At 37.9% G+C, this 17,349-nt stretch overlaps 1 protein-coding gene across 6 annotated transcripts in view; it reads right to left on the reverse strand.

Moving 5' to 3' along the window:
* Positions 1 to 17,349, reverse strand: part of rg (A kinase anchor protein rugose) — a 662,216-nt gene that overhangs the window by 584,705 nt on the left and 60,162 nt on the right. For all 6 annotated transcript variants that reach the window (XM_071679213.1, XM_071679211.1, XM_071679212.1 and 3 more), the window contains exons 13-15: positions 7,355 to 7,506; positions 5,881 to 6,045; positions 5,562 to 5,753 (exon numbers count right to left, since the gene is read on the reverse strand). In XM_071679213.1, the coding sequence (XP_071535314.1) occupies positions 5,562 to 5,753; positions 5,881 to 6,045; positions 7,355 to 7,506 (509 nt within the window). The remainder of the gene's footprint in view (positions 1 to 5,561; positions 5,754 to 5,880; positions 6,046 to 7,354; positions 7,507 to 17,349) is intronic.

Below are 17,349 nucleotides of genomic sequence, written 5' to 3' on the forward strand. Positions count from 1 at the left end.
TTTAAAATAAAATCATTAACATGGTATAAGAGAAACCAGACCACTTCTTTTATGCATTCTTCTCTTGACAAATGTTACTGAACCACTATTTTACATTAAAACAACCATACTTCAAAATCAAATTTTTCAGAAAACATCTTTATTCACCATGTCCTTTTTATCCATGACATTCCCTTGTATTCATAATGGTTAGGTTACAGATATGCAAGGAAATCCTTAATGACCTCCATAAAATCACCCTCCTGTTTTACCTTTTTACTGGTTCTGGAAGACGTCTATTCATTCAGCACATTAATAAGATTTCCTTCCCTAAGTTTGTCTAAAAAATTTTAATAGTATTCCCACTCTTTATGCATCCATTAACTTCTTTCTTAGCCTTCATTTGTTTTCTATTGTTCTATTCAACAGGCATAACTGTCTGCCAATAATTATACAGGTTGCATTCAAGCACATGGAGAAAAACATGCATGGTAAATCAGTCACTACCTATATCACACCAAAACTGGATTATGCCTTACAAGTCTGGTCACTGCACCTAAAGAAATAAAAAGATTTGATTGAGAGGGTACAAAAAAGAGCAACTGTAGTTGATCAGGCAAGCTCATAAAAAATAAAACTGTCAGTTGTCTCAAGTCAGCTTCCATGTCTACTAAGACAGCTGAATCATTTCTTAGCTTACTCTCTATGCTGTGATATGCCTCATGAGAGTCCATCTAACAATGACCAAATGCAACATGCATCATATGAGAACAGGTGGTTCCTGCCCTCATTTGAAAACCCAGTTAAAGAATGAATCCATCTCTTGTACACAGATAGCACAAGCAAACTAATAATACAACTGAAAAAAATATCACTTATCACAATAAGCAACCGCATCATGCATCATATGAAAAAGATGGTTCCTGCCCTCATTTGAAAACCTAGTTAAAGAATGAATCCATCTCTTGTACACAGACAGCACAAGCAGCCTAACAATACAACTGAAAAAACAAATATCAGTTATCACAGTCATTCAAAAATCATCATAACATATGTAGGTGCATCATTAGGGCAGGGAGCCATATTCACATGGCCACTTTGCAATCAATTTTATGTTAAAAGAAACAATTTCTCTTTTATTAGTATTCATATCTTTCATGAAGAACTTATTTTGTTCATATATTCTTGCAAATAATGTTATTTGTGTGTAAATAAGAAAATTATTTGGAAGGAGGTTAAAAGTCAGAGAAAAACAAAAGAACAAATGGGAACACTGGTAGAGGTTGTAAATGGGGAAGTGGTAACAGACAGTGATGAGGTGAAGGGGAGATGGAGTGAGCATTTTAATAGACAGCTGAATATGTTCGATGATAGGGTGGTAGATGTCGGGTGTGTGTGTTACGGAGGTATGGAAAGTGAGAGAGTCATGGCAAGAGTTTTGGTGACAAGAGAAGAATGAAAGCCTTGTAAAATGAAATGTGGCAAGGCAGCTGGAGTGGATGGTACTACAGTTGAACTTAAGAAAAGAAGAAACTGTGCTGAAGATTCATTATATGGATTTTTAATGTCTGTATGGATAATGGCGAGGCGCATAAGAATTGGTGGAATGCATGTCCAGTGCCACCTTATAACAGCAAGGGAAACAAAGGCGAGTCTTCAAATTACAAAGGTTTAAGTTTGTTGAGTGTACCTGATATTTTGTAAGGAAGAGTTGTGACTATTGAGATTAAAGGTGTGCACAAAGCATCAAGCTGATAAGGAAAAATGTGATTTCAGAAGTGGTTGAAGATTTGTGGGTCAGGCATTTGATTTGAAGAATGTGCATTACACATGAGAGCGTAATGGATGTGAGCAAATGAGGCCTTTTCTTCAACAAGGGAAACAATGACTAATCATAAAAGGCAGAACATATATATATATATATATATATATATATATATATATATATATATATATATATATATATATATATATTATCCCTGGGGATAGGGGAGAAAGAATACTTCCCACGTATTCCCTGCGTGTCGTAGAAGGCGACTAAAAGGGGAGGGAGCGGGGGGCTGGAAATCCTCCCCTCTTAATTTTTTTTAATTTTCCAAAAGAAGGAACAGAGAAGGGGGCCAGGTGAGGATATTCCCTCAGTGGCCCAGTTCTCTGTTCTTAACGCTACCTCGCTAACGCGGGAAATGGTGAATAGTTTGAAAAAAAAAAAAAAAAATATATATATATATATATATATATATATATATATATATATATATATATATATATATATATATATATATATATGGAGAGAATGAGTGAGGAAAGATTGACCAAGAGGATATATGTGTCGGAGGTGGAGAGAACAAGGAGAAGTGGGAGACCAAATTGGAGGTGGAAAGATGGAGTGAAAAAGATTTTGAGTGATCGGGGCCTGAACATGCAGGAGGGTGAAAGACGGACAAGGAATAGAGTGAATTGGATCGATGTGGTATACCGGGGTCGACATGCTGTCAATGGATTGAATTAGGGCATGTGAAGCGTCTGGGGTAAACCATGGAAAGTTCTGTGGGGCCTGGTTGTGGAAAGGGAGCTGTGGTTTTGGGCATTATTGCATGACAGCTGGAGACTGAGTGTGAGCGAATGGGGCCTTTGTTGTCTTTTCCTGGCGCTGCCTCGCGCACATGAGGGGGGAGGGGATGTTATTCCGTGTGTGGCGGGGTGGCAATGGGGGTGAGTAGGGGCAGACAGTGTGAATTGTGTGCATGTGTGTATATGTGTGTGTCTGTGTGTGTATATATATGTGTACACTGAGATGTTTGGGTATGTATATTTGCGTGTGGGGACGTGTATGTATATACATGTGTATGGGGGTGGGTTAGGCCATTTCTTTCGTCTGTTTCTTTGCGCTACCTTGCAAATGCGGGAGACAGCGACAAAGCAAAATAATAATAATAATAATAAAAAATATACATAAAGATGCAAATATTATGCGTGGGGAAAAACATTAAAGTGTGTAAGGTGTTTGGCTATATTCAAAATATCACATTAAAGAAAAACCCATTATCATCCCATAAAGGCTCCTTAGAAAAAATGTGTGCTCACAGATATCTTCAAAGGCAACACACAGATAAGGTTTATTATAGGTACAAGCACATGACATTCACAGGGTGAAACATCGTACATTTGGTAGCTGAGACAACTGTTTCCAATGGTGTGAGCACCAGCATCCTGCTTCAGTGTGCCTCAGGCTATCTTGAAGTCTCTTTTTTTTTTTTTTTTTTTTTTTCCCTGGCTGCCACTTCATTCTATAGATTTTACTTCTGGGCATTTTTTTCTCCCACCTGCATTTTAAAGTAGTTAGCTCTTACCTAGAATTCCTAAGGAGGAAAATGTCCAAATTCTTGTCTGCAAGCAAGAAAATCTGGGTACAGACAAGATTTCTAGGTGATTCGGAGCTCAGAGTGCATGATCAGGTGGCTACTTCCTGTAACACCTCCTCATTCAGATGATGACCCTACAAACCCAAAACATGGACCTAGAATATTTCAGGAACCTTGCCAATTCCATGCTCACATTTGCTGATGGTAATCAATGACAAAGGAGATATTTGAGGACCTTGCCAATTCTATGCCCAAACGTCTGCAGATGCTAATCATGGCCAAAGGAAATATTCAAGAACCTTCCCAAAGTATACATAAGTATACATATGGTAATCAAGGCCACGGGAGGGATGACAATGCAATAAAATATATGGGGAAGTAGACAAGTTCTTTTTGAGGAAACTGTACATACATACATAAAGAGCACCTATGCCAGCAGCCTTGGCCTTGCCCTATCAACTCAACACCCTTCCATACCAATATAGACGAAAGGATGCTACTATTTTTGGGGGTATTTTCTCCGGTAACATTTGATTTACAGATGTTCTGTAAGGGGAAATATTAAAAAAGAAATTTTGTGTGTACTAGTTCTGCTTCATTGCAGACAAATGGTGCAATATAAGGGTTACTTCAAAAACAGGACTGTGACATCTGTCTTTGTTCACATGTAGACTCTATAAATAGTTTTTAAGAACTTGTAATTTGTCACTTCCATGAGCTAACAAAGAGAACATACACTAGAACTAAAACATCCTAAAGTTATCAACCATTTGCTTAATGTTTCCACAAGGATATTTACATCAAACTGAAAGATGACTTTAGACAAATATTCATGAGAGCTAAGGAATGCTTCTACATGGATATGATGTATATAAAGTTTTACGTCTCAATTTCAAGGGTGTATGTTGATCATCCAACCATGCTGATAAGAGCACGTTATCAGGAGTAATTCTAAGAAGGAAACTGTGGGGGTCCATAACCTAGAATTAAACCCACTAAAGTTATTAACACCTGCTTAATGTCTCCACAGAGATATTTGCATTAAGCTAAGCGATGCTTTCTGACAGGTATTTCTGACAGCCAAGCAATACTTCTAGATGGATAATTATGCATAGAGTTTTGTGCCTCAATTTCAAGGTCGCATGTTGAGCGTCCAGCCATGTTGATAAGAGCACATTTTCAGGAGTTATTTACGAAATTGTGGTTTTTTCTGCTATATTCATAGGCCAAGACAGATTGTCCTAAATTATCTGCTGATGATAATCCATATTTAGGTCATGTGGACTGTGATTTAACAGACAATGACTCTTCCAGCAATGACAGTTGACCAAGATGAGGTAGGAGAAGGTTCTAGCAAAAGAGAGGGAGCGTTGCCAACACCTGCCTGATCTCGACAGCAGTGTCTGACTGGTGCAGCTCGTAATTTTACAAACTCTTTACAGTTTTGCTGTTATGAAAAAACTGTCAATGAATAATATTCATTATCATAAGGAAACATCTATGATATAACATAAAACATAATAATGATCAGCTATAAATTTTCCAATTTGATACAAAAATAAGATATGCACAGTAGCCACTACATTGACAGAGAAAGTATTAAACAAAATATATTTCTGAAGTAATTTTTTCAGTTACATGGATATCTTTGAAACTGGAAGATCAAATAAAGTTTAAACACTTGAAAAAAGTGAATTTTGAGAGTTAGAAAGGAAAAATCAGTGAGGGGTACAAGTATCTTCACCTATAAAACAGGAGCAGGTTGAAGTTTCTCTCCTGAAGAAAAAATAAATCTTGTATATCAAATCTATAGTGTCACTGCATTAAGAGGCAAGAGGGATAAAGGTGAATTTTTGAGTAACAGAGGTATAAGTGCATTGAGTGTACCTGATAAGCTGTATGTGAGAGAGGTAACTGAGAGGGTGGTGGCATGCACAGAACAATTATGCAATATGCTTGAGATCTTACCAATATAGCATCATTAATCTCTAAAAATGTGTGTGCACAATGAACTAGTCCTGCCTAACAAAAATATCTCTGTGCAGGGACTTACAGAAAGATAGATACTCATCTTCCCTCCATCTCTTTTTAATGAATAAGCATGATCTCAATGCAGTGTCTTTCACATCACCTTGTGCAACAACCTAACCTTCTTTCACTTCACCTTGTGAAACAAACTAATCCAACAATTATGTATTTTCATTACGTAAAACTAACCTCAGACCCAGGTCCATTACGATACATCTCTGTGTTGACGTAATACTGTCTACTAGCTGCTTGATCCCACCCAGAAATTGTTGAAATGGGACGTTGCTGCCGAATTGCAGGGTCAGTGATGTTGTCAGAACGATGGCGTTCATACTGTTCATACATCTGGGCAAACTGAAGCTTAAATTCCTCATATGAAACCTGAAGAACAAATCAAGAACATAATTAAAAATAATGGATTCATTTGATTATTTTTGTTTTATGATACATTCTTCATATATCTACACAAAAAGTAAAGTAATCTAATCAAAATTGTTCACTGCCTTACCTTGGAATGGACAATAGCTAGAGTATCAACCCATACCCTCCAACCACCATATTCGTACTTAATTGCATGGTGAAGAAGCATCCGAAAGAGAGAGTAAACCATATCACTAATCTTTTGTTCCTCTGTTGTTCTTGGATGGATGTAAGCTAAAGCAATCAGCCATTCCTGAAATAACATTGCATAAAAGTCAGGTAATAATGCCTGCTAAACAACAGCTTGCACTTAATGAAGCATTCTATGAGCAAATTAAGAAATTCATCGACACAAGAAATCTAATTTATATCTAGGATAAGGAAGAAAGAGTATTTCCCTTGTATTCCCTGCAGTTCATAAAAGGGGCATATGCTGGGGGTTGTAAACCCCCCTCCATATATTTCAAGCCTTAAAAGTCGGAGAAGGAAGAGCCAAGCGAGAAGTGCTCATCCTCCTCAAAAGCTCAGGCTTGGGTGTCAATGAGATGAGATGAGATGGGAGAGATCAATCATATGTTTGAGGAAAGGAGCCTGCATATTCTAGCTAAAAAAGGGAGGGAATGAACAGTCTGAAAATGTTTTATGAAAATGTTTTACAGGTAAATTCAGAGATCAGTGATAGGGCAACAGCTAAGGAGAAGTTTAGGGAATGTACAAAGAGAGATAGGAAGAGAGCCCCCACACTGATGTTGGTAGAATGAATAAGTATACCAACAGTCAGTTGATTACTGGTGCTCGTGCATCAGGAATCAAGAGGGCTAGGGAAGCAATGACAGTATTTCGGAAGAAGCTGTGTGTGTCTGCAGTTTTGATGCTAGAAATGGGTACTCGTAATGGATGATTTATGATTTGAATGTGAAAGTGGGCAATGTGGCAGTAGAGGGTATAATTAGAGGGCATGGGGTAACCAGTATTGCAAACAAAACCAATAATCAACTCATGAAGTTGAATGATGAAAAAGGAAAGGGGGAGGCTCCTTGCCTAACCCACCATTATCTGAGGAACAAGGCTTTTAGCTCTCCCATCAGTAACTAAGGAACAAGGCTTCAAGCTTTCCCCACAAGCAGAGAATTTTTCTTATTTTTATCCATGATATCTAGATGCTTACAGCATTTCATCATCACCAAACCATAAGGGAGGAGGCAAGGAGCCTTGTTCCTCAGGTGCTATTGGGGATGGCCAGGAGCTTTGTTCCTCAGTTATTGGTGAATAAAAATTGCTATTTGCTGTTAAGGGTTAAACATGTAAGTATGCTAAAATTACCTCACATAAATGGTAGACAATGCTACCAGAAGAAATTGAGAAAGTAAATGCAGCAAACTGGTAGAAGCTAGAGGGTTTGGGGGCACAAAAGAGTGAATACTTACAAACAAAATGTACAAAGTAAAGTTTAAGTTTTTCAGCCTTTCTATCTACACTGCAAATAGTACCACAGACCCTGAAACACAAAACATACTAAAACCTCTGTTAACAAAACTTAAACATGGTGCTATATTCTTTACCTGCCATACTGACATCTGCAGAACAGTCCTACGATTGTCACGGTTATTATTGCACAGAAGTGTCATGTCTGACAAAAACAATTTCTTCACTTCCATTAAACTGTCAGATGGTTTGCTCTGTCGTATCAGAGTTGCACAAACCTTCAAGATCACTGTAAGAAAAAAGATGACACTTCAACCAATGAATATTTAACAACAAAGTACTGTAACACTAAACATCCAACATTCATTAATTTATCTAATATATCAGACTGTGGTTATCCAGTACTAAACATCCAACATTCATTAATTTATCTAATATATCAGACTGTGGTTATCCAGTACTAACACTCATCACCTTCATTCTTCCATACTGATCTACCACTCAAATTTCACTGAAATAAAAAAGGAACACTTAAGCCAATGACATACAGAGTTTTCCAGATGGTGAATAATGTGCTAGAATTACTAAACTGAACTCAATCTGCTGAAGAGTATACTTCAACTACATTTGCAAAACCATTCTAGGTCTTAGCTTCAGCTGCTCTTATGGCAAATAAACTGTCCATACACAATCTTATAAAATCTTTTAATGGGCCTGTTGGTTAATGTCTTGTCTTTGTGTCTAACATGCAAAATATTACCCTACTACTTCAAGTAAAAATATAAACTTTTCTTCCACAAAGTTTATGTCTATGAGATAAACCTCCACCCTGCTGAAGGGAAGAAGGATCATGCCCTGTCCCATAAATTTCACAAAGGAAGTAGGTACTGTTATTCTTAAAGTGCCCAATGTGAATACCCTTATGAACAATTATATAAACTCATAAAGTTCATTACAATAGCTGCCATATAACTCTGGCTTTCTGCCCTGATGACACAATAACACTTTCTTTGATACTTCAAGGGTCACTATGATGCATAATATCTTTTTCCAAATGTGCAGTTAAGTTTTAGTAACAATGTTGTATGGTTGCGAGGCGTGGGCTATGGATAGAGTTGTGCACAGGAGGATGGATGTGCTGGAAATGAGATGTTTGAGGACAATGTGTGGTGTGAGGTGGTTTGATCGAGTGAGTAACGTAAGGGTAAGAGAGATGTGTGGAAATAAAAAGAGCGTGGTTGAGAGAGCAGAAGAGGGTGTTTTGAAATGGTTTGGGCACATGGAGAGAATGAGTGAGGAAAGATTGACCAAGAGGATATATGTGTCGGAGGTGGAGGGAACGAGGAGAAGAGGGAGACCAAATTGGAGGTGGAAAGATGGAGTGAAAAAGATTTTGTGTGATCGGGGCCTGAACATGCAGGAGGGTGAAAGGAGGGGAAGGAATAGAGTGAATTGGAGCGATGTGGTATACCGGGGTTGACGTGCTGTCAGTGGATTGAATCAAGGCATGTGAAGCGTCTGGGGTAAACCATGGAAAGCTGTGTAGGTATGTATATTTGCGTGTGTGGACGTATGTATATACATGTGTATGGGGGGGGGGTTGGGCCATTTCTTTCATCTGTTTCCTTGCGCTACCTCGAAAACGCGGGAGACAGCGACAAAGTATAATAAAATAAAATAAAATTATGGATAAGAGATGGAATCAGTGATCGCACATCAGCTGAAAATCCAAAACTGAAAAAAAAAGGCTTTTCACCCTACTGGGATGTCACATCCTGTCGAGGATGCCACTCAAAAAATTTAAAGAAGTAAGTTCAGTACTGATGTGGGCTTGAACGGATGTAGTAAAAAAAAAAGAAAAAAAAATTGCTGTTAGTATTCATGAATCTGGTAGAGAGAAATGAAGAAAGGAAGAGGAATAGTTGTTATCATGCCTTCTCCTTCCCTTGAATAACTAGCAAGCCTACAAACACCTTTGGAGCACTGATTGGTTTTTGCCTTTTCTTTTACTTTTTTTCCTTTATTTAAGATGATTATGATTTGGGTATGTTTAGTCCAAGCCATGTCAGTCACTTTAAAAACAAAAAAGAGCTTTTCAGTGGGTGCTATGCAAGTTCTTCAGTAGCGTTAATGCAAGATATTAAATTGTGGTTTTAGGGGATCTGCACACAAGAGCAAGGATGTGGCAATTAAGGTCCCTTATGTACATGATAGCAGAAAAGAGTTTGTTGAGTTGTTTGCTGAAAGAATTCGTAACTGGGAATACAGGTGTATCAATAAATAAATATGGGTAAGTCGGGAAGTGGTCAACAGGCATTATTTGGTGTGCTAACAGGCTTGCAAAATGAAGGGTGCTAGATGTAAACATGCTGAGAGGGATCTGCACAAAAGGGTAAAAATGTGGCAATTAAGGTCTCTTGTGTACATGATAGTAGAAAAGTTTGTTGAGTTGTTTGTTGAGAGAGAATTCATAACTGGGAATACAGATGCATCAATAAATGAATATGGGTAAGTCAGGAGGTGGTCAACAGGCATCATTGGATTGTGCGCTAACTGACAGGCTTGCAAAATGAAGGGCGCTGGATGTAAACATGCTGAGAGGGATGGCAGGTGGGACATCTGATCATTACTTGGAGGAAGCAGGTGTGAAATTCTGTAGTGGTTTTAAGAAAAGAGGAATGACATATGTGGAAGAAGAGGTGGAAGTGAGTAAGCTAGAAAAAGAAGCCTGTGTGCAGGTATAACACAAGAGACTGATTACTGAGCAGCATAGGGTAAAAGTAAATGAAACAAGGAAACCCAAATCTGCTATCATTGTCATCTGATAATCCTTAGAGGACTGCTCCTATAGTTATTTGACTAAATTTTTCAACATCTGTTCTAACTTCCAGCTAAATTATCCTACAACTTACAACCTGTAGGAAGGCATGTAAAAATTCTGATCTCCTTAATGCCCCTAAAACCACCCTCGTAAGTGCAAGGCCACTGACCTGAAGTTGTGAAACCTGTGCAAAGTACACAGAGTGTTGTATGACCTAGGCAATGAGGAGGAACACTTATCATGTGCATCAGTTAGCAATTAAAGAGAAGAATAAAACCATGAAAAATGAGGAAATAAATGACTCAGGAGTGATTATAATGGGATTATGGATTACACAAGGAGAAGAAAGGTCAGCATGGGAGGCCAATTCCACCTACTTCAAGAACTTAATAATGGCAGCCATTCTACATACAGACTGAAAGCCGAAAGGGCCAGAACACTTTCTGGAAACAGTACAGGAAAAACAGCAAGGACTCAGTGTCATGTGTGCATGTAAAATGTAAAGAGACAATGAAACAATGTCAGCATATGTTGAACGGAATGTGGTTCTATGCTGTGTACTGGTGAGTCTGATACATTTACTCTCTGAACAAATACTAGAACCAGTAATATAACACAAGAGCTGCTACATCACATGATTTCAGTGTGGCCAGTTGCAACTCAAGGCTGGGCCATTTTGACAACTGTTCCTTTCCATACACTTTACAGCTTTGGAATGCTCTGTCCTCTCATGTCTATTCCAATACCTATAACAAGGCACATTCTAAAAGACATGATTTTTATTTCCTCCAGAATTCATAAATACTTTCCCAAGTTTCCTCATTTCCTTTTCATTAAGCTCTCTAGATTTCAATCATGGCCCGGCCTTAAGGTGGACTTTCGTCCTTGACTGGAGCCTCCAAAGTAAAACAAATAAATAGAAAGTATATAAAATTGTAGCTCATTGTAAATATTATTCACCTAATTCACCATCAATGTTGTGCCTGTGTAACAAGTCAACATAAAGTGTGACAATGTGATAAGAATCAAACAAACCAAACCAACAAATGCATCACTCTCAAGAAATGAGGGAAGAGCACTTCAGACTCAGTGCCACACTCCGACATGCCAAAATATTTTACTCTATCATTTACCAAAACATAAGTTCTGGAGAAAGCAAAATAAATAATAATGAATATAATTTTTTTTTTATTATACTTTGTCGCTGTCTCCCATGTTAGCGAGGTAGCGCAAGGGAACAGACGAAAGAATGGCCCAACGCACCTACATACACGTCCAAACACGCACATATGCATACCTATACATCTCAACGTATACATATATATATACACACACAGACATATACACATATAAACATGTACATTATTCATACTGTCTGCCCTTATTCATTCCCGTCGCCACCCCTCTACACATGAAATGACAACCCCCTCCCCCCGCATGTGTGCAAGGTAGCGCTAGGAAAAGACAACAAGGGCCCCATTTGTTCACACTCAGTCTCTAGCTGTCATGTATAATGCACCCAAAGCACAGCTCCCTTTCCACATCCAGGCCCCACACAACTTTCCATGGTTTACCCCAGACGCTTCACATGCCCTGGTTCAATCCACTGAAAGCACGTCGACCCCGGTATACCACATCGTTCCAATTCACTCTATTCTTTGCACGCCTTTCACCCTCCTGCATGCTCAGGCCCCGATCACTCAGAATCTCTTTCACTCCATCTTTCCACCTCCCAATTTGGTCTCCCACTTCTCCTCGTTCCCTCCATCTCTGACACATATATCCTCTTTGTCAATCTTTCCTCACTCATTCTCTCCATGTGACCAAACCATTTCAAAACACCCTCTTTTGCTCTCTCAACCACACTCTTTTTACTACCACACATCTCTCTCTTGCCCTTTCATTGCTTACTCGATCAAACCACCTCACACCACATATTGTCCTCAAACATCTCATTTCCAGCACATCCACCCTCCTCCACACAACTCTATCTATAGCCCATGTCTTGCAACCATATAACATTGTTGGAACCACTATTCCTTCAAACATACCCATTTTTGCTTTCCAAGATAATGTTCTCGACTTCCACATATTTTTCAACGCTCCCAGAACTTTCACCCCCTCCCCACCCTATGATTCACTTCCGCTTCCATGGTTCCATCCGCTGCCAAATCCACTACCAGATATCTAAAACACTTCACTTCCTCCAGTTTTTCTCCATTCAAACTTACCTCCCGACTGACTTGTCCCTCAACCCTACTGTACCTAATAACCTTGCTCTTATTCACATTTACTCTCAGCTTTCTTCTTTCCCTCACTTTACCAAACTCAGTCACCAGCTTATGCAGTTTCTCACACGAATCAGCCACCAGCGCTGTATCATCAGCGAACAACAACTAAGTCACTTCCCAAGCTCTGTCATCCACAACAGACTGCATACTTGCCCCTCTTTCCAAAACTCTTGCATTCACCTCCCTAACAACCCCATCCATAAACAAATTAAACAACCATGGAGACATCACACACCCCTGCCACAAACCAACATATTATCCCTGGGGAGAGGGGAGAAAGAATACTTCCCACGTATTCTCTCACGTTAATTCATTTCACTCTCCCTTTTATCTAGATCACTCTACTCCTCATCTCCCTCTAATACTTTTGTTTTATTGCAGCCAACATGGCATGAAGGCCCTACTCATGGCCTTCTCAGATGAAAGGTAAAATAATGAAAAAAAAAGAATACATCAGAAATTACTTTGAGCTCCTTGGGCATTTTTTGGCCCAACTCTTAAGGGTGGAGAAGTTATAGGAAGTGGGAAAACCAAAATACATTAAGAGCTTCCAAGTTTTGCTTTGTGAGGAAAGGAGGAAATGCAATGGACAATCTTTGTGTTGGTGGTCTCCACACAAAAAAATCATGAGAAGCAGCATTTTTGCATGCTCTGGGTCCAAGTCTCGGGGTGATGACACATGCAGGCAGCCTACAAGGCAGTGGCTGAAATAATTTCTGCAGAACAGGACCTGCAGTGACATCACAACAGATGGGAAGAGACTGTTGAAGAAGATGACAGCAGGAGAGTTGATATGACGGTAGGCTTCTGTTTCCACTTTGGCTACAAGAGAGGTGGAGAAAATGCTACCCAAGATATGTGAGTATTCCATATTGGAGCAAATGACCCCCTACTCCTACTATACATACGATGTTTATGAGAAAAATTATGGTATCACTAGTTCAACACCCCAAGCTTTTGGGAAGTACAAAGTATCCATGAACTGAATCCATAAAAAATTCATTGCTGTATTATTTATCAAATGCTTCACATACTGTGAGCATATTCCATTATCCCATCACAAGACTGTGGGGGAAGAGTCTTTTGAAAATTCTATGTGCACTATTCACTTCTATATGATTTACTTTGTTATAACTCCTGTCCTTCCTTTAGTAACAATTCTCAAATCCAATCTTCTAAACACTTCCTTCATTTCCTAGCAAGTAAGCCACATGAACATTTAGCTTCTCTATCCTATGAATCACAACAGCATAAATAACCCCTGAAACAGAAGCCAGGCTACCAATAACAGTGGCTACCAAACATCTGAAGCAAACTCTTGATGATGCTCATTAATCAAGAGCTAAGAATTAGAGGAAACAAGCAGTCACCCCCACCCACCTGCAGCGGCACAACACCAAGCTCCTAGTCACCAAACCAACTAGCTCTCAGATTGGACCTGTTTGCAAATACAAAAAGAAAATACTGTATGTTCATGTTTGTCATTTATCAAACTAACATTTGTATTGTTTATCTACTGCCAAACCCAGATATTCTTTAGCTAATACCATGTTCTATAATGTTTGATCAGCATGTTTCAGTGGAAAACCATATTGGGTTACTTTAAAGCATTTCATCACCTGCTTTGTTCAATCAAAAAAATTTATTTGTATCCTACAATAAAAAATGCTGTGATACCACATTTCACTGTTCTGTCTAAGTAACTACCCATATATGTAAACATAAAGATAGTACATTTTCAGCTTCCACACATCTATACATGACTTGGTTAATCATTAAAGAAAAACTGCACTGAAATAATATCAAAAGCTAAAACAATACATAGTGCTCAGAAAAACATTTTATTATACAGAATTCTATATTCAACATTTCTGGAACAGTTTCTTGAGGTCCAAACAAGATGTTGCAAATCTTGGTATTCTGTGAAGGACTTACAGAACTGAAAGTTTTAAGTTTAATGCTTTTGCTTTAGTTAAAATAAGGATGGCACAACAAAATCACTGTACTCTATGATGTTTTTGAAAGTAAAGTGCTAATTCATGGCTTTCCCTTACTTTCAGCTGAACACTCAATATTTAGCTTGGTTGAAACTTCTATTTAACTATTACCAAACAAGGTACATACTGCTATCATCAAGTCCAAGTGTTTGTTATACCTAGGATACTTAAAGGATAAGAATATTATTGAAATAGCATCTAAGGGATGCTATCGTTAATTACCGTGGTGGTAAACAAGGCCATTTGAAATTAAAAAAGGATGATGTTAGAGCTAATTGTAAAATGGCACAGTAATTTCTTCAGATAGTATAAAATCAAAACAATTATCATAAGAACAATGAAATGCTGATAGTCAGTTAGCTGATTCAACCAAATGCAGATGGTGGCCACTGTCGAACTTAAGCTACAAAGTGTTTTTGAGGCTTTATCTAGAATATTTCATAAGTTAACTACAAGAAACAAATTCCTCACATAGGCACTGACAATCATAGCACAGAATGCACTGCTAGGAACCACTGAAGCTAGGAATGATGATACCATGCATCACATGATTCAGTATGCAAACTTCAAAGCCTATGTAGCTAAAGAACACAGAGCATGTTGCATGTCCTATTCCATAATGATGATATGGCATTCTCAAGATGATTACAATTATGATGAACATAAATAATATTATATAATCATTCACTTAATAGACATATAAGACTAACTCTTAAATGGAAAAGAAAGTATTCGTAGACATGATTGGATAAAAAATTCATTGTGCCCTTATAACTATGCACATGCCACAGGCCAATACCTGTCAAGAGATAAAAGCAGGAAGAGGCTACTACACGAACACTATGGGTACACAAACCTTTTCCAACAAACAGATAATCATCAGAAATCCATACTCATATTTAGCATTAAATGAGAAAAGCAATTCAACCAATAACACATCTGAATTATACAAATCATACTTTAAAAGTTAAAAGGCAGTTTCACAGCTGAGGATGGAATAAGTTTTCTCAGTATAGTTTTCAAGGTATATGACTGGAGTGGAACTGATGGTCTTGAAGAGAAATATTGAGAGAAATAAAGAGCACGGTAAATTTTGTAATAAAACAGGGTGTGTATAATAGATTGCACTTTGGTAGGTTACAAAAATTTCATAAGATAAAATATTCAGCCATACTACATTCAGAAAAAGCATCATAAAGCTGATACAAAAGCTCTGTAAAAAGTTTGAACTATATGATGTGCATGAATGAGTTCTGAATACCATCAACTGCTTTTATAATGGGAGGTAATGCTTATGTAAGAGTAAACTATGGTATGAATAAGAGGCTGGAAATTAACATGGAAGTATACTGTTGTTGTGCAGTTACCATGATGAATGATTTCATGAATGGCATCCTGGGAGATAATTGTGGGGTCAGGTGATAGCAGTGTACTTATGAACCATGGTGGAACCTATGGAAGTTACAATGGTAATAAAAATTATTTTCTCTACAGTAATCCATAGCAGTTGGAAAGACAAACAGGTTGTTCTAAAGTTATGTGTAGGAGGAAGATGCTAAACGTAAACACAAGTAAAAGTATGATTTAAGTCTGAAAGAAATGGGCTGTCACCAGCATAATATCAATTTAGTGAAGAAATCTTATAGTGGAAGTGTTTGGATATTTGTGAGTGAAACTCATTAAGGAGGTTGGTGGGAATGCTGAAATTCAGTACAGGGTTTTGCAAAGGAGGAAAACTTATAATTTGAAAGCTCCGGTCAATAGAAGAATTAAAGACACTTCCATGATAAAATACTTTTACCAACTCTAACGTAAGTATGTGAAGCCCTAGTTTCTCTGAGTTACAATTAGAAAAATAAGAGCAGTAGAAAGTGATATCATATAGAGTAGATATAGGCTTAAAATACACAGAATGATGATGAAAGAATGTATGATGTGAAGAAATCGTTATTCAAACACTAAAATGAAAGTCTTTCTATTCAGTATGATCATGTTGACTATATAGAACATGACAGGGTGGTCAAGATGATGTATGGTAGTAAAGAAGGCTGAACAAGAAGTAAACTGGAAGACTGACAAAAACAATCATTAATTCATTTAAATTACACATACTGCAAATGAAGATGCCAGAGTAATAACTTAAATCTCATACAGTGAAACCATTTTGGGCATGAAGGAGATGTAAATGGAGACTTCAGTCTCACATGATGTATCACCTTCTTACAAAAAGATAAAAAGCACGAAGAACTACATTTGCATGTTAGTCCATGTTTTGCTTTAGTGCTCTAGATATGGGATAACCCTATATACAAGTGAACTGCAAGAGTTTATGCATATGATCTAGCCCATGTACATGGGAATAAAGATAGGCATGGAGATCATTTCCATAACCATCTGTGGAACCCTCTCCAGCAAATTCATAAATGTGGGTCATGTATTCTGTGACCATTTTCTTAAAAATCTATTTTCAAACACACCTTTGTCCATTAACCCTGGAGATGGGGGATAAAATAAGGCACCTGTATCATCTGTAGGTCATAAAAGATAACCTTGAGGGGGCAGGGGTAGGGTGATGGAAATCCTCCCCTCCTATGTTACTTTCCAAAGTAAGAAAAAGGAGCTAAGCAAGAAATTTTCCTCTGAAGCTCATTCACCAGTTCCTGATGCCACCTCATTCATGTGAGAAATACTGAACACTTATCAAAAGTAGAAAAATATCCATGAAGCTGAATACATTTAGGATATTTGCTGGTACATCCTGGACTGTTTAAAAGCAGTTTTCTGAAGATAGGCTCCAAACAAAATCAACCCTAAAGTTCATACCATAGATATAATCCTGTAACTATGTAACTATCACTCACTAGTATGACAGTCATAACTTGACCTTAATTCACTGTACCTTATCATCATCAATCTGCATTTGGTTAGTATTTAAAAAATCTACTGGACATTGTAAGTCTTTTTCATGTCAAAATCTTCAATACTGAATATTTCTCTATCAGCATCATCTGCAAACATTTCTG

Source organism: Panulirus ornatus, chromosome 29, assembly GCF_036320965.1.
Source record: "Panulirus ornatus isolate Po-2019 chromosome 29, ASM3632096v1, whole genome shotgun sequence".
NCBI lineage: Eukaryota > Metazoa > Arthropoda > Malacostraca > Decapoda > Palinuridae > Panulirus > Panulirus ornatus.